The 22,152-nt window shown below is 51.0% G+C and overlaps 1 protein-coding gene across 1 annotated transcript in view; it reads left to right on the forward strand.

Annotated features, from left to right (window-relative positions):
* The window catches only part of SNED1 (sushi, nidogen and EGF like domains 1), a 90,433-nt gene that overhangs the window by 65,030 nt on the left and 3,251 nt on the right, over positions 1-22,152 (forward strand). The window contains exons 23-31 of the mRNA XM_081242967.1: positions 972-1,084; positions 1,980-2,261; positions 3,425-3,569; positions 3,645-3,727; positions 4,507-4,608; positions 12,936-13,052; positions 13,739-13,829; positions 20,978-21,058; positions 21,961-21,998. Of these exons, the coding sequence (XP_081099093.1) occupies positions 972-1,084; positions 1,980-2,261; positions 3,425-3,569; positions 3,645-3,727; positions 4,507-4,608; positions 12,936-13,052; positions 13,739-13,829; positions 20,978-21,058; positions 21,961-21,997 (1,051 nt within the window). The 3' untranslated portion in view covers position 21,998. The remainder of the gene's footprint in view (positions 1-971; positions 1,085-1,979; positions 2,262-3,424; positions 3,570-3,644; positions 3,728-4,506; positions 4,609-12,935; positions 13,053-13,738; positions 13,830-20,977; positions 21,059-21,960; positions 21,999-22,152) is intronic.

The following is a 22,152-nucleotide window of genomic DNA, read 5'->3' on the forward strand; positions in this document are numbered from 1 at the left end:
TTCTGGTTTGCAGACTTCTCACAACCACTTTTTCTGTGCACGTCTGTTCTTTCTGTCTAAGCAGACGGCTGTCAGTGCTGGAGACGACACTCCACTTTCTTTGTCTTTTAAGTATTGCTGTGACTCTCCTTGATTTACATCTTGCCCACTTCCCAAGAGTGGCAGGACAGAAACACAAATGGAGCCCAAGGTGGGCACTTTGTGGCTACGTCAGGGTCCCCAAGACCACGCCCACGTTCACTAGGGGGCCCCCAGGACTCAGCAGAGGCCATGGTCACAGCTGGATTCAGGACAGAGAAAGGATGCAAAGAAACATCAGTAAAAGGAAGGGGCGCCGGGACAAGTCGGGGACCAGGCGTGAGCTTCCAGAGCCCCCCCCCGTCCCATGACACACTTTGCTCCCCGCCACCAGCCGTGACGACCGTGAGGTGCTGTCTCCCCGGGGAGCCCGTCAGAGACACGGCGCCTGGGGCTCTTCCCGGGAGTGGTCACGGGCACCTGTGCCTGGTGAAGGGTCCAGACTCCCAGGAGGGAGCGGCACTCTGCACGACCTCACTGGGCACAAACGTTCAGGGGCCGTGAGGCCCTCTGCTCCACGAGGGGGCTGGGCACCCTCCCGGGAGCTCCCAGCCCGGGGCCCGCCTCGCGGGCGGGCGGGCCTGTCTGGTAACCCTTTTCCTCCAGTTGCCCTATTCTGGCCTCTCCTGTCTTAACACCAGCCTCGAACCTCACTGCAGCCACCCCGGCAGGCCTGTGACCTTCCCAGCCACTCCAATACTAGACAGACACACCAGGGAGTAGCTTCCTACCCCAGGAGCACTCAGGTCTCAGGCCACAAATCTGGCCTTCGTGGAGGCTGCTTGGCCACCAGCACTGGGACGACCCACACCCCCGTCACACCTGCGCGGAGGAGCCTCAGTCTGGCAGCAGAGCCGTCCTGTTCCTCTCTCCCCGGCCTCCCCTCCCCACAGGGCCCTGCTTCCAGGAAGGAGATACACCATCTGGGTGACTGCCCTCAGTGGGCTTGGAGGGCAGGAGCATCCCACCGAGAGCCTGGCCTCGGCACCACTGCACGTGTGGACCCGTAAGTAGAGTGGTGAGGGCTCAGCTCGCGCGGGGCCTTCTGGAAACTCTCACCTCCCTCCGACCCCTCAGTCCTCTCCAAAGTGGCCGCAGCACCAGAAACCTGGCCCTGGCCACGTGTACCAGGTGTGCCCAGAGGCTCCCAGGATGGCGGCTGCAGGGGGCTGGGTGGCCCTCCTGCGGGGGACGACCTTCCTAGGCAGCCCTCCGCGTGGGTGTTCACATGCTGCCGGGCTCCTGCGAGACCGGGGTCACTGAGCAAGGACAGGAGGAACAAGCAGCAAGGATGCCCACGCTGTCTGCCCCAGTGAGCTCCATGCTGTCACAGAGAGGACACCCGGCCCTCACTGCCCCTCCCTCCCCAACACGTGGGCTGTCCGGGCACAGGGGGCACAGTGAACAGGGGTGGGGAAAGGGGCAGGGGCTTGGTGAGCAGGGCAGGTTTGAGCAGGGCCTCGCCTGGTGGTGCAGGTGGACAGCACAGGCTCAAGTCCTTGCTCTGACCCTGAGTGCTGGGGCCCTGGCCCACCCTCTGCCTGTCTAGCCCCCTCCCCTATCTACATCCCAGGAGAAGGTGTGCATGGCCAGGCTCGAGGGATGGAAAGTGCCACCCGGGAGGGCACCCTGATGGACTGACCAGGCAGGGGGCCTCACCGGGGGCCAGCAGGTGGCATTCTGGGGGTGCCTCTTGGGGCAGGAGGAGGAGCTGCTGCAGGCCCTGAGCAGCTGCAAACACCCCTCCACGCCACCCTTTAGGACCACAGAGTTGTCTGTAACCACCCAAGCTGGCTTCAAATGAAGCTTCAGCAATCTGTGCCAGATCTTTAAACCGTGTCCTGGGCAGAAGACCCTGTCACCCCCTATTCACTTCCCTCCCCTGCTCCGTGCTCGCCTAGGGCCTCTGCCGCCAGCCAACCTGACCGCCGCCCGAGTCACGGCCACCTCTGCCCATGTAGTCTGGGATGCCCCCACTCCGGGCACCTCACTGGAGGCCTACGTCATCAACGTGACCACTAACCAGAGCACCAAGAGCCGCTACGTCCCCAACGGGAGGCTGGTGTCCTATACAGTGCGGGACCTGATGCCCGGACGGCGGTACCAGCTGTCATTGACGGCCGTGCAGAGCGCCGGGGGCGACCAGCTGCGCAGCGAGCCCGCTCACCTGTACATCATCACCTGTAAGTGCGGCACCTTGTCCAGGAGGCAGCTCTCCTGCTGTACCTCAGGACCCTCCTCTGGCCCAGGCCACACTGTCCCAGGGACAGACAGGCAGCCGAGAAACAGGGCTGTGTTGACACAGAATTGCATGCATGAAAATTGAGGGAGGGTTTCCTGGACAGCTGGCGCTGGGTCAGTGGGCTGGCAGTGCGGAAGAGTAAGCACCTCGCTCCTCACCTTGGCCGTCCGCCCGAGTGGACCCCAGATGGCTGAGCGGTAAATACAGGGCATCACCCTGAAAACAAGCGCCGAGAGTGGGCAGTGGCAGCGTGGAGGCGGCCCTGGGTAGCAGCCTGGCAGCCAGGCCTGACCCATGAGGAGCTGCTGGACAGCAGCATGGGCAAGAGGGCAGGACAGCCTCAGCAAGGGGTGGGCTGGGAGAGGCAGGGAGGAAGGACAGAGTGGACGGACGGAGGGTGGGAGCAGCTGAGGAACGCAGAGGCTCAAGGCCACAGTGAGGACACGCGTCTGCTCCTGAGAGCACAGGAGGCCCGCTGGGTCCCGTGGGGGTCCCGCACAACCCCGCTTGCATGTCCAAGCTCACAAGGGGATGGTCTGTCTGGATGGCGCTGCAGGGAGGTGGGCGGTGGCCTGGGCTCCCTCCCCTCCCAACCCACCAACTTGCCCTGGGGCCATGGAGCGCACTTGCCGAGACATTCAGACCCAGCTCAGCCCCAGGCGCGCCTGCCAGTCAGACAGGGCAGGTCGGGGCCCCTCTGTGAGCCGGTGGGGGGCGGGAGTGGTCTCTCAGGTGAGGAGGGTACCCAGCCCTGGGGGTGGGGGCTGCTGAAGGCCACGGTTAGGTGACAAGGACCCACGGAGGAGCCATGCCCTCTCTCTCGGGGTGTGCAGGGCGTGGGCCTCAGATGAGGTGAGTCTGGACGGGGTCCGAGGCACGGCCCCACCTGCAGGCGGAGAGCCTGGGCCAGGGTGGGGGGCTGGGACCAGCGCCTGGACCACTCCCAGGCCGCATCCGCAGCTCCTCCTCCGGCGGGGAGCGGGGCTCGGGTGGGACGGGGACACACGGCCCTTCGGCTCTCACCTCGGAGCAGCGGGGCAGGACGGGGGCGCGGGGAGCCCCAGACCAGCCCGCGCGGCCACCCCGTCCTCCACCCGCCCGCAGCCGCGAGGGACGGCGCCGACAGACGCTGGCACCGGGAAGGACTCCCCGCGCGGGCGCTGAGAACCCGACCGGCCCCCGCGCGCCTGCCGGAGCTACGCCTGCTCAAGGACCCCGGCGCCCCCGCACCGCCGACCCAGGCCCCCAGGTGCCCGCCTCATCCGCCGCCCCCGAGATCCCGGGCCCAGAACCCGCCTGCTGACCTGCACTGACTCTCCCGCAGGTTCTCGGAGCTCGTGGACGGCAGAGGACGAGTGAGCGCCAGCTTCCGCAGCTCGCCTGGCAGACGGGTCACCGTGAGATCACGTGAGTGCCAGGCCTCCCAGTGGACTGAGGGTCGAGGTCCCTGAAACCTGGGCTTCAAGACCACCTCCAGTGCCCCGCGCCGTCCCCAGCGGGGGACCTCGATGGGGTGGGAGGCCCTGGGCTCCAGGGCCAGCGCGAGGAGCCCACGCCACCCACAGGCTCCCACGGAGGCCTCCCGGTGTGGCTGTATGGGCTGAAGGGACAGGCCTCGGGCAGGCACGGGAGAGAAGACGGAAAAGAAACCTGTTAGGAGCCGGTCCGGGTCGGGACCCTGAAAGTCGTTTAGTGAGCGCGAGGTCCCGGGACCCGCAGCACGAGCCTCGCCAGGGGGCTCCAGAAGGGCCAGGAGCGTGGTCTGGCTGAGGGCAAATAAGAGGGGGAGGAGGGGGCGTTGTGGACCCCCAGGAAGCAGGAGAGGGAGGGAGAGGAGAGCAGGATGTGACCCTAAGAAGACCGACGCATCAGTCAGCTGCTTAGGCCTGTGGGCAAGGCAGGAGGTTTGGCCCTGTTGGGCCACTGGTGACCTTCGCCCACAGTTCCGGTGGGGCTGGCAGTCAAGCCGAGTCCCTGCTGAGGACTGGCAGGAGGGTCAGGGCTGGGCTCCGCCCGGAGAAAAGCTGATCCCACCCGAGGCAGCGCCAAGACCCACCCTGATCCCGCCACGCCAGGCCCTGCGCCCCAGGGAGAGAAGCCACTCAAGGAGGCGGCCCAGGGACAGTCCTGGGCGCGAGGCAGCGGGCTTCGTGGTCAGCACGCTGGGGCGTCCTGATCTCTCCTAGAACCCACGGCTCTGGTGCAGCTGGAGCACGCGGAGGAGGTCCCCGAGCAGGTCAGCCTGGCCCTCCAGCTCCCCGGACGCAGTGGTGACACAGGCATGGAAAGTAAGTCAGCAGGAGTGGATTTCAGGGCTGACCACCCTCAGGGGCCTGAAGGACCACAGTGAGGAGGGGCGAGGCACAGGGCCTGCCCAAGGGGCAGCCGAGCGCCCCGCCCTGGAAAGGGGGGACCAAACCACATCACGCAGGCAGACCAGAACGGGCCTGGGGGCTTCAGCCACCCAAACATTCAGAGTCCTCCCTGGAGAGATTGGCCCACCGCTGCCCCCTGCAGACGGCCCCTCCTCTCCCTCTGCGAGCAGCAGAGCCCTCCCCTGCCTCTCCCAGAGATGTACGGGGAGCAGGATGGCAGGAATGAGTGGAGGGGCAGCTGCTAGGCGGCTCCAGCTGGAGTATCGCCTGGGAGGCTGCTGCTACCCAGGCTCGGCAAGCAGGGCCTGAACTGTCCGCCGGTGAGGACCACAGCTGGGCAGCTCCAAGAGGCCATCTTCCTTCCTCAAACTCAGACCCTTGCTCTATCTTTCCTCCTGTTCTAACCCTCGGGGCCTTGTCCCTCTGGGGACAGTTCTAGGAGCCAGTGGCCCTTTCTCCTGAGTTACACCACAGGCTCAGACGGGGCTCACCCATCAGCCAGCCCCCAGAGAAGGCAGAGTACTCGGTAAAGGGAGAGTCAAGCGCCCAGGATGCGGCCTCACCTGCAGGCCCCCAGCGTACCCAAGGACACCTGGACACATCCAGGCACCTGCACCAGAGGGTGTGTTTGCCAGCAGTGGCTCCACGGCCCCACAGTCCAGCACCCCTCACTGTACGAGGCCTTGGTGAGCACCAGGAGGGGCAGTTTGCGGGTCAGACGCGGTCAGAGAACAAAGCCACCGACTAAGGTGTGGTCAGAGTGAAGACACTCGTGTTGCTGGCGTTTTGTAAGTGAAAAAAACAAACATTTTATCTGATGGTGTGCGTTATGTCAGCCCTTTTAAATATCAGATGTTTCATTTCACAAAACTCAGAAATTAGAGGGATGTGACTGACCTCTCCTGAGTCCCTTCTAAAGGAGAGCTTCGAGGTGGCACCAGGCTGGCCCCGGATGTCACTGCCATCTGCAGCATTTGCTACCATGAGGGACGAAGCCTTGAGAGAGTGTGAGATGATTTTAGGTGATAACAGGACAAAACATCTCTAATGGCCCCCAGGTGCACAAAATTAGTCGTGGTCTTTGGCTCCTGTCACACTCTCACGATCCGGCCAGGCTGGCCCCCTTTTACTTAGTGAGTCTGGTTGGTTAGCTTTTGCTAAAACAACAGCCTTCAGACCTGGAACCCACCCATGAACCAGAACACAAGCAGTAACCTGCGTCTTGCTGTTGTCCTCCCAGTGAACCACGAGCGTGAATTCGTGCTGCCATCCCTCTGCTCCATCAGAGGCTGCATGGTAGGGAGGAGTGAGTTCACCGCCCTCATGGGTGTCCGAACAGCCACAGGCTTTCCTCACCGGGCAGCATCGGGCTGTGTGCCGCCCCCAGACCCGCGTTTTCGCCCAGCATCCTGTGCTCGTTCACTCTCACTATCCAGCATCTAGTCCATCAGTGAACTCGCTCCGAGGGCACGTGGGCTGTGTCTGCTGTTGTCAGCAGTGCTGCTCTGTGTTCCTGTACACATCTCCTGGCACGTGTGCAGGCTCGGGATGTGTGAATGCCCAAGTGAAAAGAGAATGCGAGTTGTCTTCTAAGTGGGGTATCAGTCTGGACTCCTTCCAGCAGCAGTCAAGAGGTGCAGTGAGTTGACCCACAGTCTCTCCAGACTCTGACCTTGTCAGGTTTCGCGATCCTGCCAGCAGGATGGGTGTGAAAGAGCACTGTAATGATGTGATTTGTGTCTCTCGAGAACTGGCACGGTCAGCACCTCATCGTGGCCCCCCTCCTCCATTCCGCTGCCTGGCTTCCTCAGGCCGAGCCTGGCCACTTTAGAGGCTGCCTCTTTGGTAAGGCTCGCTGTCCCACAGGGCCAGTCCTCCCGCTGCCCGTCAGTGTCTTGGCTGTTCTTGACTCTTTGTATTTCTGTAAAAGTTTACAATCAGCTTGCCAAGGTCCACAAAGTACCTGTTGGAACTTTACATGGCCAAACTTCTGAGGCCCTATATGCCTGAAAATACACTTATTAGCCCTCACATTTGAAGGACAATTTAGTTAGGTATAAACTTCGAGGTTCAAAGTTCCTCTCCCATTCAGTTCTTCAAACATTTGTCCACTGTCATCAACTGTGCTGTCACTGGGTGTCAATCTTGCTCTTGTTTCCTTCTAGAATAATCTGCTCCTTCTCTCTGGTAGCTCTTAGACTTTCCTTTCTCAAGGAAAGGACAATCCCCAGAAAGCCCCAGGCACCCCCAAGAGCACAGTTAATGCTCCTGATTTGGCATTTGCTCACCAAGCAACTCTCCAGGTCAGGGCCGCTCCTTCAAGCACCCAGGAGACACTCCTGGACTATTCCCAAGATTCCTGCCATCCTGGGAACTTGGAGTGAACGTGGAAGCTGGTCAAATTCTTCCTGTTTCCCCCAATTTCTCACCCCAGGAGGGCTTTTGGACTCTGCTGGCCTTATCCCCTTGACACCCATACAAGTGGGGGCAGAACTTAAACCTCTCTACTCTGTAATTTATCCTTCATATAGGAGGAGCCCATTACCCCCATCCCAGGGTGCAGCCCCATCCTTGTCCCCCACCTCCATTCAAAGCAGCCTTCTCTTTGTTTTTATTTACTTGTGCGTGTGTGTGTGTGTGTGTGTGTGTGTCTGTCTGTCTGTCTGTCACGATAAACTCAGGATTCAGTGGAGACAGCTTTGTAAAATGAGGCTACAGACAGTGGCGCCCCGGTAAAACCCCCACTGCTGCATATAACTCTTGGCTTCGGGTCCCAGCTGCCCGAGCCTGGCACAAATGTCAGTCACAGTCTCTGCAGGCTGGTGTCCCAAGTAGAGAGCGTAAGGATTGCTGATGTGGGCTCACAGGTTCTAAACACCCCTGTACACTTCCATGTTCTGTAAGGTTACCATAAAATGTCTCTGAACAATTGTTATGTACAGTCTCTAAAATTCGTATGGAATTGGAAGGGACCTGGAATAGCAAAAACCATCCTAAAAAAGTAGGAAGACTCACATACCCGTTTGTCAAAACTTAGTACAGGGCTTCCTTGGTGGCGCAGTGGTTGAGAGTCCGCCTGCTGATGCAGGGGACATGGGTTTGTGCCCCGGTCCGGGAGGATCCCACATGCCGCGGAGCGGCTGGGCCCGTGAGCCATGGCCGCTGAGCCTGCGCGTCCAGAGCCTGTGCTCCGCAACGGGAGAGGCCACAACAGTGAGAGGCCCGCGTACCACAAAAAAAAAAAAAAAGAAAAAAGAAAGAAAGAAAAACAAAAACTTAGTACAAAGCAATGGTAATCAAGTCAGTGCCAGATACTGGCACAAGGATAGACTTACAAATCAGTGGAATAGAATTAAGAGTCCAGAAATAAACCTATACATCTGTGGTCAACTCATTTCAACAGGGGTGCCAAGACCATTCAGTGGAGGAAAGAAGAGTCTTTTCAGCAAACGGTGCTGGCACAGCTGGATATCCACATACAAAAGAATGAAGTTGGACCCCCTACCTCACACCATACACAAAATTAATTAAAAATGGATCAAAGACCTAAATGTAAGAGCTAAAACTATAAAATTCTTAGAAGAAAACATGGGTAAATCTGTATTACATTGGATTTGACAAAGGATTTTTAAAAAATATTTATTTACTTAATTTTGGCTGCATCAGGTCGTCGTTGTGGCATGCAGGATCCTTCGTTGTGGCACACAGGCTTCTCTCTAGTTGTGGCGTGCAGGCTCGAGAGACCATGGGCTCAGTAGTTGCAGTGCATGGGCTTAATTGCCCTGCAGCATGTGAGATCTTAGTTCCCCAACCAGGGATCGAACCCACGTCCCCTGGAAGGCAGATTCTTAACCACTGGACCACCAGGGAAGTCCCAAAGGATTTTTAGATATGGCACCAAAAGCAAGAGCAACAAAAGGAAAAAAAAGGTTATGTTGGACTTTGTCAAAATTTAAAACTTTTTGTGCTTCAAAAGACATCATCAAGGAAGTGAAAAGACAACCCATAAAATGGGAGAAAATATTTGCAAATCATATATTTGAAAAGGGATCTGAATCTAAAATATATAAAGAACTCTTAAAGCTGAATAAGAGGAAGACAAATAACCCAATTAAGAAATAAGCTAAGAATCTGAATAGACATTTCTCCAAGGAAGATATACAAATGGCAACAAGCCCCATGAGAAGATGTTTGGTATCACTAGTCATCAGGGAAATGCTAATCAAAACCACAGTGAGATGCCTCTTCACATACACCAGGATGGCTAGAATTAAAAAGTCAAGATAACCACAAGCACTGATGAGGATGTGGAGAAACTGGAACCCTCAAACACTGCTGGTGGGAATGTAGAGTCATGCATCTGCTTCAGTTCCTCAAAGAATTAAACGTGGAGTTACCATATGACCCAGCAATTCCACTCCTAGCTACACACCCAAGAGAAATGAAAACGTATGTCCACACAAGGACTTACACAAATGGTCACTGCAGCACTATTCACAATTGCTGAAAGGTGGAAACAACTGATGAATGGATGAACAAATGTGTTATATTCACACAATGGAAATTATTGGACCATAAAAAGGAATAAAATACTGATAAATGCTACAACATAGATGAACCTTGAAAACATTATGCTAAGTGAGAGAAGCCAGTCATAAAGAACACATAATCTGATTCCATTCATATGAAAGTCCAGAATAGGGAAACCTATAGTGATAGAAAGTAGATCAATGGTTGCTTTGAACTGGGAGTGGGGGGTGGAGGTATATGGGGTGAGAGCTAAAGGGTACTGGGTTTCTTTCTGAGGTGATAAGAACATTCTAAAATTGACCATGGGGAGGGATGCACATATCTGTGGATATGCTGAAAGTCTATAAAGTGTACACTTCAAATGGCTGAACTGTATATAAAGTATATATCAATAAAGCTGTTTCCAAAACGTAATGTGCAGAACAGTGTTTTTGGTATCTCTTTTGTGTAGGAAAGTGGGGAAGGGAAATATGAATGTATATACCTATTTTCTTATATTTAAAAATAAATCAAACTAATAAAAATGATTAACTCTATAATTAAGCAAAGAACAAGAATGAAGAAGTAAAGGGAATGGAGAGGGAGGATAGGTATCTCTAAATGTACCTTTATAGATGTGACTTTAGAAATAAGAAAATGTTTTTTTAAATGACACCAAAAAAATAAGCAATGCCTAAAATTTGAAAACAAACTGAAATAAACTTATTAACCATGCCGATGACATAACCACACAGGAAAAAAAAGCATCACTTCAAGTGATTTTTAAAACAGCATTCTAGGGACTTCCCTGGTGCTCCAGTGGGTAAGACTCCATGCTCCCAATGCAGGGGGCCCAGGTTCGATCCTTGGTTGGGGAATTAGATCCCACATGCATGCTGCAGCTAAGAAGTCTCCATGCCGCAACTAAGAAGTCCACGTGCAGCAACTAAAGATCCCACGTGCCGCAACTAAAGATCCCACGTGCCGCAACTAAGACCCGGTGCAGCCAAAATAAATAAATAAAACAGCCTTCTGGCTATTAACGTCTAGTGGGATATAATCTAAGGATTAAAAGAATTGCCAAGAAATTTTAAGCTGTACTCAGCGATCTTAATGTCATTTCTAAACTATTACATGTACATTGTGGGATAAAGAAAATAATTATGTTAATGCCACAAAGATTTTCAGCATAAAGTGATACAATATAAAAATCAAAGAAGTTAAGTAAAACCCGATTTTATTTTTATTTAATTGTTCATTTGAACTGGAAATATTGGAATGAACTAATAATTTGTTCATTTTTATTTTTTAAACCTAATTTCCTAGTTCTGTCTCCTGAAAAGACCTGGAGCACTGACACCACAGTAACAGTGAGCACCTTGATCAGCCAGACTGTGGACTCTAGATACCATTCTCCACTAAAAGGAACCAGGGGGGTACTTCCCTGGTGGTCCAGTGGTTAAGACTCTATGCTCCCAATGCAGGGGGCCCGGGTTCAATCTCTGGTCAGGGAACTACATCCCACACGCCACAACTAAAAAAACATCCTGCATGCCGCAACTAAAGATCCTGGACACAGCAATGAAGATCCCGCGTGCCGCAACTAAGACCCAGAGCAGCCAAATAAATATTTTTTTAAATAAATAAATATAGACTGGGGTCTTCAGAGAAATGGCTGATTCCAAGGCTGAAGCAGAACATGGACAAACTAAGCCCAGGACATGGGAATTCCCTGGGAGTCCAGTGGTTAGAGCTCTGCCCTTTCACTGCCAAGGGCCCGGGTTCAATCCCTGGTTGGGGAACTAAGATTCCACAAACTGACTGCATGGTGCGGCCTAAAAAAAAAAAAAAAGCCTAGTACATACTTGTAAAAAAGCAAGCAGGCTTTCAAAAACAACTAGGATTGTGTCTAAAGGGCACAGGAGCCAACCTGAACGGGCTCCCACTGGCCAAAGATGGGATAATTTGAGCATGAAGAAAGCTAATGACAGCAACAGACGGAAACCCATCAAATAAATACAAGTCCACAAGGCCATAACAATGGTCAAAAAGAAGGAACAACGTACTGGTCACCTTTAGAGCTTGCTGGGGGACCAACTCACTCTGCAGGTGTACAAATAAAGGACAAGAATGGGGCATTTACCTGGCCTTGCCTGTATGGACTGTATTTTAGGGTGACCAAGGGGTGGGTGAAGGAAAGCAGGTCTTCAGAGGGGACTCCCCAGCTAGTGGAGGCAGAGGGGTGACAGATCACATTAGACATGACCCTAGTGAGAGATCAGGGATCTATATGACTTCTCAAGCCATCAGGTGCAGAGCCTAAGAGAACTTTACTCTGGATTAATCAGGCTGCCAACACTGAACCAGTGATAGATCCTTACATCATGAAAACCAAATGCGGAGACATCATATGTCTCCTGGTGTAGCCAAAGGGCACACAACCACCACCTGTGAAGCCAAAGCAAAGCAAAGACCATGTGAACCTGAATCCTATTAAGCCCCTTTCTCTTACTACCAGTTAACAGGAAACATGGGGAGGGGGTGAGTTAATGCCGTAAGTCAGACCCAGAGGATGGGAATTCCACGGGACAAATGACCTCATTTCCTCAATAAATACAGAGGGGAAGAAGGTTAAATTTATAGATTAAAAGAGACTTGAGATACATCAAACTAAGGCAATGTGAATCTTTATGAATCTGAATTAGATGGGACCAACTGTAAGTGACATTTTTAAAGATGATCAGGGAAATTTGAACACGGACTGCGGTTTCTTGTGATATTAAAGAACTACTGTTAATTTTGTAATAATAGTATTGTGCTTATGTGAAAATTTCTTAAGTCTTTATGTATTAGATACTTGCTGACATATTTACAGGTGAAATGGTTTCTGTGAACTGCTTTGAAATTCTCCAACTAGAGAAAGAAAGGCAGATGGAAAGCTGGAAATAGATTAAACAAGTTGGCAAAATGTTAATAAACCTCCCCCGACGAGGCGGCTGCCGAGGAGGGGGTAAGGGGGAAGGGCTGGATTAGATGTGGAGGGGGTACTGGAAGTGGTGGCATATGCACGATTCTTATTCTTTTGTGTTTCTCAGTTTTTTAAGAGTTAAAAATGAAAACAGCTATCTTGCAAAGCTTTAAAAAAAAAAAAAAAAAAAGGACAGTGGACTCTAAGGGGGGAGGGACAGGTCTTCCCCTCCCAGGCAGCACCACTGACCAACCTGCCTCTAGCTCCCAGAGTGCGAAAGGCACACAGTGGCCCAAGGGGCACAGACACCAGCACAGAGTCCTGCACAGAGGCTGCCTGGGGCTGGGACTTGGGGACACACATGTGGCTCGGGGACAAGCACTGGAGGATGAGGAGGGCTCTCAAGGGTTGGCCTCTGTGTTCCGAGTAGAAGAAACCCTGTGCAGCGGGGCAAAGTCAGCAGAAACGTGGGGCAGGGGGCACAGGCCAGGGCACAGCGGGGAGTCTCTCCCAAAGGCAACCAGAGTGCAGCCATGATCTAAGCTGTAAGCCGAGGCTCCTCTGCCTTGTGACGGCTCAGCACCGAGAGCCCTCCCTCTCTGCCTCGAGGTTATGGGGTGAGGGCTGAGCACACTGAGGCCAGTCTTCTCGCCTCTGCTCTCTGACCACCCCTAGGGCCCACTGGTGTTGGGGACAGCAACCTGGGAATGCTATCAGGCCTTCCCGTGGGGCCCTAAGACTAACCGCTCGTGGCTGTTCACAGATGCCCCTGGGAACTGTTCAGAAAACCCCTGTCAGAACGGAGGCACCTGTGTGCCTGGTGAGGATGCCCACAGCTGTGACTGCAGCCCAGGGTTCAAAGGCAGACACTGTGAGCTTGGTAAGTTTGGGGCCACTCCCCTTGCCTGCTGGGGTCACTGGGGCTGGGGCCTGGCCTCGAGATGCTTGTGATGGCAGGCTCTGATGGGACCACTGGCCCCAGGGTGGGTTTGCCACAAGGACCTCCAGCCATGAGGTGCCGGGACAGGGGCCTGGCCACGGTGCCCCAGACCTCCAAGTGTCCAGGTAGGGAGGCTGGCAGGCAGTGAGCTGCCAGGCCTCCCACTGCCCCGAAGCACCAGGGTGAAAGGTGCTGCCCAGAAAACTGGGGGGGTCTGGGACAGTCACAGGGACACAGTGACAGCTGCTCCACAGGGAGAGGAGGGAGGAGGGGGCTCTTCTCGCCTGGGGACCAAACAAGGTGGTGGGAGGGAAAAGGGCCACGGGCCTGCCTCAGACTCTTCTGGGCTGAGGACGAGAGGCTCGTGGACGGAAGTTCCCACGCCAGCCACACAGCCCTGAGGCCTGCCAGACCCAGAGACTCCGACCAGCCCTGAGGGAAACCAGCCTGCAGGCTCCCAGGACCCCAACTCAGAGCAGCACCCACAGTTGCTGAGCAGCCCCGGGGACAGGGCCCCCAGCCCAGCAAGTGGCTGGGGCAGAGCCCCGGACCTACAGTGGCTGCAGGAAGAGGGCAACCGCGGCCTTGAGCTCCTTGTAAGCGACGGCCCTTTTCCTCTGTGCCAGCAGCCTGTAGAAAGGTGCCCCAGCCCTGCACACGGCTGTTCTCGGAGACAAAGTCCTTTCCGGTCTGGGAAGGAGGCGTCTGTCACCACGTGTAAGTCCCTCTCCTCCGCCTTCACCATGTCTGTAGTGTGTTCCTGACCCCGAAATGCTTCCACCCTGTCCTCACAGGCCCCTGAGGTCTAGTAGTCACAGCACGGAAAGGGCTTGCTTTGGCCACCCACCCCCTCCATGCGACAACTTAGGAAAGAGGCAAAAGGGCTGAAAAACTTGCCTAAGGCTGTGCAGCTGGGAGCAGAGCCACGTGAGGCCTGGAAGCGGGATCCCCTGCTCCTGCCCTCGGACCCTCCTGCCCCGCGCCCTGGAGCGGCATCGGCCTCCCTTCCCTGGGTGGCAGGGCACGCGAGAGATTCCAGGAAGTGCCGCTCCTCTTCTCAGCGCAGGAGACCTCGAGTCTTGGTTCTGCCATGAGTTCCTGACACGGCCCTGGGCAAGGCACTCATGCCTCAGTTTCCCCATCTGTACGACGGGCTGAGGAGGGAGTCTGCCGAGCCCACCTCTCAGGACCTTTCTTGCTAACACTCTGACTCCATGGGTCATACTTACAACCTGCTTCACCCACAAATACGGACGATCACCTCCCGTGGGCCAGGCGTGGTTCGAACACTCGGCACGCATCAGCGAGCCGAACGGGCCAAAGTCTTGCCCTGGGAGTGCTGACGTTCTAGCTGAGGGAGACACAGTACATAAGAAGCACGAGTTTGTCCTGCGCTGTTTTAAGTGGTGGCAGGTGCTAAAGGAGGACGGAAGGAAGGAATACGCAGGGCCGGGAGAGCCAGGGCCGGGGGGCAGGCGGGGGCGGCAGCAGCATTCGGCAGGGTGTGAGGGGAAGCCTCACGGAGAAGGTGACATGAGCAGACATGGGCGGGCGGAGACATCTGAGGGAAGAATGGCCCCGTCAGAGTGTACCTGTTGCCAAGGCCCTGAAATCAGGGGCCTGCCTGCCCGTCTAAGGAGCAGCAAGGCCAGCAGGGCTGGAGCCGAGTGAGCGAGGGGGAGTGGAGGGTGGGCCTTGGAGACCCTTGGAAGGACCTGCATGTGTCCTCTGTGAAGTGGGGAGCTACTGAAGGACACTGAGCTGAAGTGACACGTGACGTGTTTAAAGATCACTGGGATGGGATGTAGGAAGTCAAGACAGAAGGCTTGACTTAGCCTGGACATGAAGCCAGCGTGACACGCAGCAGGGACACACCAGAGGCACCGAGCTCACTGGGACTTGGGAATCCAGGTTTACAGGCCCCTGAATTTGGACTTTGTGGAATGGCACTCCGGAGCCCCTGCACCTGCATCTTCCAACTGCGTTAGTTACACCAGTGCCTGGGGCGACCACCAAGTACCTGACTGGGAGAGCCCTGCTCTTGCCCATAGCTTTCCACCCAGTGCTTTCAACCTATTGCATCTGAAAGGGACTACCTTGTATTTAGCATTTGTGAGGGTCTTGCCATACATCCAGTCTGACATCTCTGGTTTTTATTGGAGTGTTTAGACCATTTACATGTTAATAACATGACTGATGTGATTGGGTTTAAATCTAACACACTGTTTCCTATCTGTCCCATCTTATCTTTGTTACTTTCTCTTTTCCTGCCTACTTTTGGATCGTTGTTTAGGATTCTAGTTTACCTGCACCGTTGGCTCACTGATATACTTCTTTGGTTTATTGTCTTCAGTGGCTGCTCTGGGATTTAAAATATGCATCTTCAACTGATCACAATATACCTTGAATTACAACACAACTTCAGTATCATGGAAGACATGCAACAGCAAGCTTCTACTTCCCCTTTCTATCACTGCCAGACGTCTTACTTCCACATATGCTATGAACCACACAGTGTGTTACTTTTGCTCTCAACAGACAATTATCTTTTTTAAAAATGTTGAGAGTATAAAGTCTTTTGTAGTGACTTACACGTCTACCATTTCCAGTGCTCTTCATGCCTTCGTGCAGATCTAAGATTCCATCTGGTACCATTTACCTTGGCCTAAAGAGCTCACTGTAACATTTCTTATAGGGCAGGTCTGCTGGGGATGAATTCTCTTTGCTTCTGTTTGTCTGAAAAGGCTTTTATTTCACCTTCATTTTCAAAAGACACATTTGCTGAACACAGAAGTTTTGGTTGATAATTTGGTTGATAATTTCAAATTTCAGCACTTCAAAGAGGTCATTCCTTTGTCTTCTGGCTCGCAGTTTCAGATGGGAAAACTTCAGTCACTCTTATTCTTGTTCCTCTATATGTAACATGGTCCCCATCACCTGTGGCTTGCTTTTACGTTTTCTCTTTATTACTGTTTTTTGGAAATTTTAATTATGATGTGCTTTGGTAGGTTATGTACATATGTTTTTACTCTCTGGAATTTGTTAAGCTTCACCTCTGTGGTTTTAGCTTTCATCAAATTTGGAAAATTTTAGCCATTACTTCTTCAAACACTTTTTCTATGTATCCATTTCTCTCCTTCTTCTGGGACTCCAATTAAGCACGTATTAGACTGATATTGTCCCACAGGTCACTGAGGCTCTTTTCCTTTTTTTCACTCCTTTTTCTCTTTACTTTGTTTTGGATAGATTCTGTTGCTATGCCTTCAATTTCACTGATCTTTTCTTCTGCAGTGTCTAAACTACCATTAATCCCATTCAGCAAAATTTTCATTTCAGATATTGTGGTTTTTTGTTTGTTTTGTTTTGGCTGTGTTGGGTCTTCGTTGTTGCACACAGGCTATCTCTAGTTGCAGTGAGCGGGGCTACTCTTTGTTGTGGTGCACGGGCTTCTCACTGCGGTGGCTTCTCTTGTCACGGAGCACGGGCTCTAGGCGTGAGGGCTTCAGTAATTGTGGCACATGGGCTCAGTAGTTGTGGCTCGTGGGCTCTAGAGCACAGGCTCAGTAGCTGTGGCACATGGGCTTAGCTGCTCCACAGCATGTAGGATCTTCCCAGACCAGGGATTGAACCTGTGTCCCCTGCATTGGCAGGCAGATTCTTAACCACTGCGCCACCAGGGAAGTCCCAGATATTGTGTTTTATCATCTCCAGAAGTTCCATCTAGTTCTTTGAGCCTCCACTTCTCTCATTATGTCTATATTTTCCATTACATCACTGAACGTGTACAGCAAATTTATAACAGATGTCTGCTATTTCAGTCATTGCTCTCATTTCTGGGTGTTTTTCTATTCAATTTTTTTTCCTGTTGATGGGTCACATTTTCTTGACTCTTTGTATGACTGATACTCTTGTAATTTTTTTGTTGGGATGTTAGACATTATAAACTTTATGGTACAGACTGTTGGAATTTTCTTTTTGGCATTCTTTTCAAGAATGTTTGTTTTTGTTTTATTTTTTAAAATTTTTTTATTGAAGTGAAGTTGATTTACAATATTGCATTAGTTCCACGTGCACAGCATAGTGATTCAGTTTTTTGGTTTTTTGGTTTGGTTTTTTGTTTTGCAGATTATATTCCACTACAGGTTATTACAAGATATTGGGTATAATTTCCTGTACTATACAGTAAATCCCTGTTGCTTATCTATTTTATGTATAGTAGTTTGTATCTGTTAATCCCATACTCCTAATTTATGCCTCCCCCTGCCACCTCTCCCCTTTGGTAACCGTAAGTTTTCTATGTCTGTGAGTCTGTTTCTGTTTGGTATGTAGATCCATTTGTATTATTTTTTAGATTCCACATATAAATGATATCATATAGTATTTGTCTTTCTCTCACACTTGACTAAGCATAATATTCCCTAGGTCCATCCATGTTGCTGCAAATGGGAATATTTCATTCTTTTTTATGGCTGAGTAATATTCCATTGTATATATATGTACCACAACCTCTTAAGCCAGTCATCTGTCGATGGGCACTTGGGTTGTTTCCAAGTCTTGGCTATTATAAATAGTGCTGCTATGAACATTGGGGTGCATGTATCTTTGTGAATTATGTTTTCCTTTTTTCCGGATATATACCCAGGAGTGGGATTGCTAGATCACATGGTAACTATTTTTAGTATTTTAAGGAACCTCCATACTGTTCTCCAAAGTGGCTGCACCAATTTACATTCCCACCAACAGTGTATGAAGGTTCCCTTTTTTCCAAACCCTCTCCAGCACTTATTATTTGTAGACTTTTTGATGATAGCAATTCTGATTGGTGTGAGGTGATACCTCATTGTGGTTCTGATTTGCATTTCTCTAATAATTAGTGATGTTGAGCATGTTTTCATGTGCCTGTTAGCCATCCGTATGTCCTCTTTGGGAAAATGTTTATGTCTTCTGCCCATTTTTAGATTGGGTTGTCTTTTTGTTGTTGAGTTGTATGAGCTGTTTGTATGTTTTGGAAATTAAGCCCTTGTTGGTCACATTGTTTGCAAATGTTTTCTCCCATTACGTAGGTTGTCTTTTTGTTTTGTTGATAGTTTCCTTTGCTGTGCAAAAACTTTTAACTTTGACTAGGTCCCATTTGTTTATTTTTGCTTTTATTTCTTTTGCCTTCGGAGACTAAGAAAATACTGCTACAATTTATGTGAAAGATCGTTTTGCCTATGTCCTCTTCTAGGGGTTTTACGGTGTCCCATCTTACATTTAGGTTTAGACCTTTCTGAGTTTATTTTTGTATGTAGTGTGAGGGAATGTTCTAATTTCACTGATTTACATGTAACTGTCCAGCTTTCCCAACACCACTTGTTAAAGAGACTGTCTTTTCGCCATTGTATATTCTTGCCTCCTTTTTCATAGACTAACTGACCATAGGTGTATGGGTTTATTTCTGGGCTGTCTATTCTGTTCCATTGATCTACATGTCTGTTTTTGTGCCAATACTACACTGTTTTGATTACCATAGTTTTGTAGTACAGTTTGAAGTCTGGAAAGGTTATACCTCCAGCTTTGTTCATTTTTCTCAGGACTGCTTGGCAATTTGTGGTCTTTGTGGTTCCATATAAACTTCAGGACTATTTGTTCTAGTTCTGTGACAAATGTCATAGCTGTGTTGATAAGGATTGCATTAAATCTGTAGATTGCTTTGGATAGTATAGCCATTTTAATATTAATTCTTCCAATCCAAGAGCACGGGATATCTTTCCATGTCTTTGAATCATCTTCAGTTCCCTTAATCAATGTTTTAGTTTTCAGCATATAGGTATTTCACCTCCTTGGTTAAGTTTATTCCTAGGGCTTTTTTAAAACGTGATTTTAAGCAGGATTTTTTTTTTTTACTTTCTTTCTGATATTTCATTATTAGTGTAAAGAAGTGCAACACATTTCTGTATATTAATCTTGCATCCTGCTACCTTGCTGAATTTATTTACTAGTTCTAACAGTTTTTGTGTGGCAACTTCAGTGTTCTCTATATAGAGTATCATGCTATCTGCAAATAGTGACAGTTTAACCTCTTCCATTCCAATTTAAATACCTTTTACTTCTTTTTCTTACCTGATTGCTGTGCCTAGGATTTCCAATACTACATTGAATAGAAGTGGTGAAAGTGGGCATCCTTGTCCTGTTCCTTTGTTTTACTTTTGGGTTTTGTTTTTTTGCAAGGCAGTTTAGATGGATCCTTTTGAGGCCTGTTTTAGGGTGGCTTTAGTATAGCCTTTATTCTGGGGTTAATTCTGCCCCACTTTTAAGGCAAGGCCTTTCTTTCTCCTTTCTGGGGTTTCTATTTCTCTGGAACAGCCTACTATTAACCAAGATCTCTCCACTCTGGCTCTGGGAACTGTCCAGCTCCTCAGTAGTTCCTCGTTGCCCATCTTTATTCACCCTATGCAGCACGCATAGCTTAATTTTCAAGAGGACCATCCCCTCCAGATTTCTGGAGCTCTTCCTCTGCATAGCTCCCTCCTCTCTGTACTCTGACCCACAAATTTCAGCTTCCTCTGCCTCCCCAACTCCAATCTCTGTTTTGCCCATTCAGTGTAACCACTGCTTGGATTCTCCCTAACCCACAACACAGTCCAAAAAGTGCCTCCAGGCTGAATTCCAGGACCATCACAGAGCTCATCTCGTTCCCCTTCTCTCTGGGTCACCGTCTTGCACTGTCTTTTTCTAACATCTGAAAAGACTTACTTCCTGGATCTTGTCCAGTTCTCCAGTTGTTCACATGTGGAAGTTAATTCTAGATCCTCTTACTGCCTGATGGCTGGCAATGGAAGTCTTAGCTAAGGCTTTAGACCCTAAGGACTCTCCTAAGACTGAGCTCATGAGTTAGAGTTTTACCCACTGAACTCCCTAGATCTCTTTCAAACAGCTCTGATGTTTAAAAAGCTTTACCAAGAGCCAAACACTTTCTCATTCGTTATTCTCCATAAACATGTGACAGAGGCAGTATAAGTAATTCCCATCTCATATGAAACGGAGGCTTCAGTTCCAGAGACGTGCTCAGAGTACACTAGTTAATAAGTGGGAGGCAGGGCTAGGAGTCAGGTCTCCTGTTCCACACCGCCCGCATCTAATGCCTGCATCTCCAAGGCTTCTCAAACTTCTCCATCAACTGCCCATAAGAGTGCAGTCACATTGTCTCAAGGCTTTGGAGCCAAGTAGCCTGTCTCAAGCAAGACATGTCTTTGAAATAGCACATTTAAAAAAATATATTTATTTACTTATTTTTTGGCTGCGTTGGGTCTTAGTTGGGGCACTCGGGATCTTTCGTTGTGTGCGTGGGCTCTTCATTGCAGTGCATAGGCTTTTTTCCAGTTGTGATGCATGGGCTCATTCATTACTTGTGGCACGCGGGCTCGCCAGTTGTGGCGCGCGGGCTCCAGAGTGCATGGGCTCTGTAGTTGCAGCACGCGGGCTTAGTTGCCCTGCGGCATGTGGGATCTTAGTTCCCTGACCAGGGATCGAACCGGCATCCCCTGTGTTGCAAGGTGGATTCTTAACCACTGAACCACCAGGGAAGTCCCAGCACACTTTATCTCTTACTATATATCACTTTGTCAACACTCATCATAATGTACACTTAAAATGAGTGTATCTTATTTTATGTAAATCATACCTTGATAAAGTCATTTTTTAAAATTACATGATTTTTATGTTGGACATTTTAATACATCCACAGGAGGTAAAGTTTTATCAGGAAAATAATAGCCTTTCCTCAGACACCTGTACAGTTACCTGTAGGTTCGTGTAGCCTAGGTGAAGGGGCTGGGCAACATTCTGCTCAGTTTCCAGCTTCACAGAGCTTTCTTGTGATGCAGGTATAAAAGAGTCTACAAAGTGCATCCAGACACCTGTTTCAAAGAGAGCTGTGAGAGCACACGCGCCAGGACCCCAGACAGGTGCGTCCCAGGGAGGAGGCCCGTGCTGTGCCCTGCAGGTGGCCACAGGGTAACAGGGCCAGGGTGGCCCTGGTGACTGGGGCTGTGGGATGCCACAGGGCCATGGCTGAGCCAGGTTGCCAAGATGTGCAGTCTGGCTATGCTAAGGAACTGTGTGCCCAATGTGTACATGTGAGCACACACAGATGGGTATAGCTGGGCATGGTGGATGCTGGTAGGGGTCACAGAGTGGCTGCTGGGGAGGTTACATGGTGGGTGCTAGGAAGGTCACAGGGCAGGTGCTGGAGGCAGGTTGAGTGGTGGTGCTGGGCAGGGGGGTCACTCTGGTTATGCACGTTCACACAGCATCTGGCACTAGTATTGGGAAGTGTTACTGACAGGTCCAATTATATAAATACAGTAAATCTCTATTTACTTTTTATTCACTCTCTCCCAGGTTCTTTCCCCAAAGGGTTCAAGGTAGTCACAGAATTATTATATAATGCACTGCCAGAGTACAGACAGCAGAGTCCAAACCTCAGTCACATTCTCCATAGACCAGTCACCACATGCACTGGGTCTTGCGTTTTTGAGTCAAGGAAAAACCCACCCTGCTGCCTTACCCGAGCGCATCACCTGTCTCCCATCACCCATCCTCCGCACCCCCTTTCACTCTCCATAACTCACACCCAGCCAGGCAGCCTTCCTCATCACTCCACGACTCCCACCCCAAGCCAGGTGGGCACACACAGACTCAAACGCTCATCTCTGTGTCAGCGTCTCACTACCACGCTCCCCAAACTGGAACACATGTGACCTACAGACAAGACAGGATCACAGCAGGCAGCCTGGGCCGAGGAAGCTGCAGAGTTACAGGGACACAGTTTTCTTTTTAATAAACCACATTTCTCTAATTATTTCAGGAAACAAAGTAACAGTCCTACACTGAAGAAATCTTAAGGTACGTTCCCACAGCCAGCAGAGCTGCTGGGAAGTCTGAGGGACATCCCCCCAGCACTCGGCCCTCGGGAGGGCTGCCGTCTCCTTGTGGAGCTCTGAGAAGAAAGCTCAGTGTGTGCTCTGTGTCATAAACTCAGACCAGAAGGTTTCAGAAC

This window comes from Mesoplodon bidens (assembly GCF_964165515.1).
Source record: "Mesoplodon bidens genome assembly, chromosome: 8".
Classification (NCBI taxonomy): domain Eukaryota; kingdom Metazoa; phylum Chordata; class Mammalia; order Artiodactyla; family Ziphiidae; genus Mesoplodon; species Mesoplodon bidens.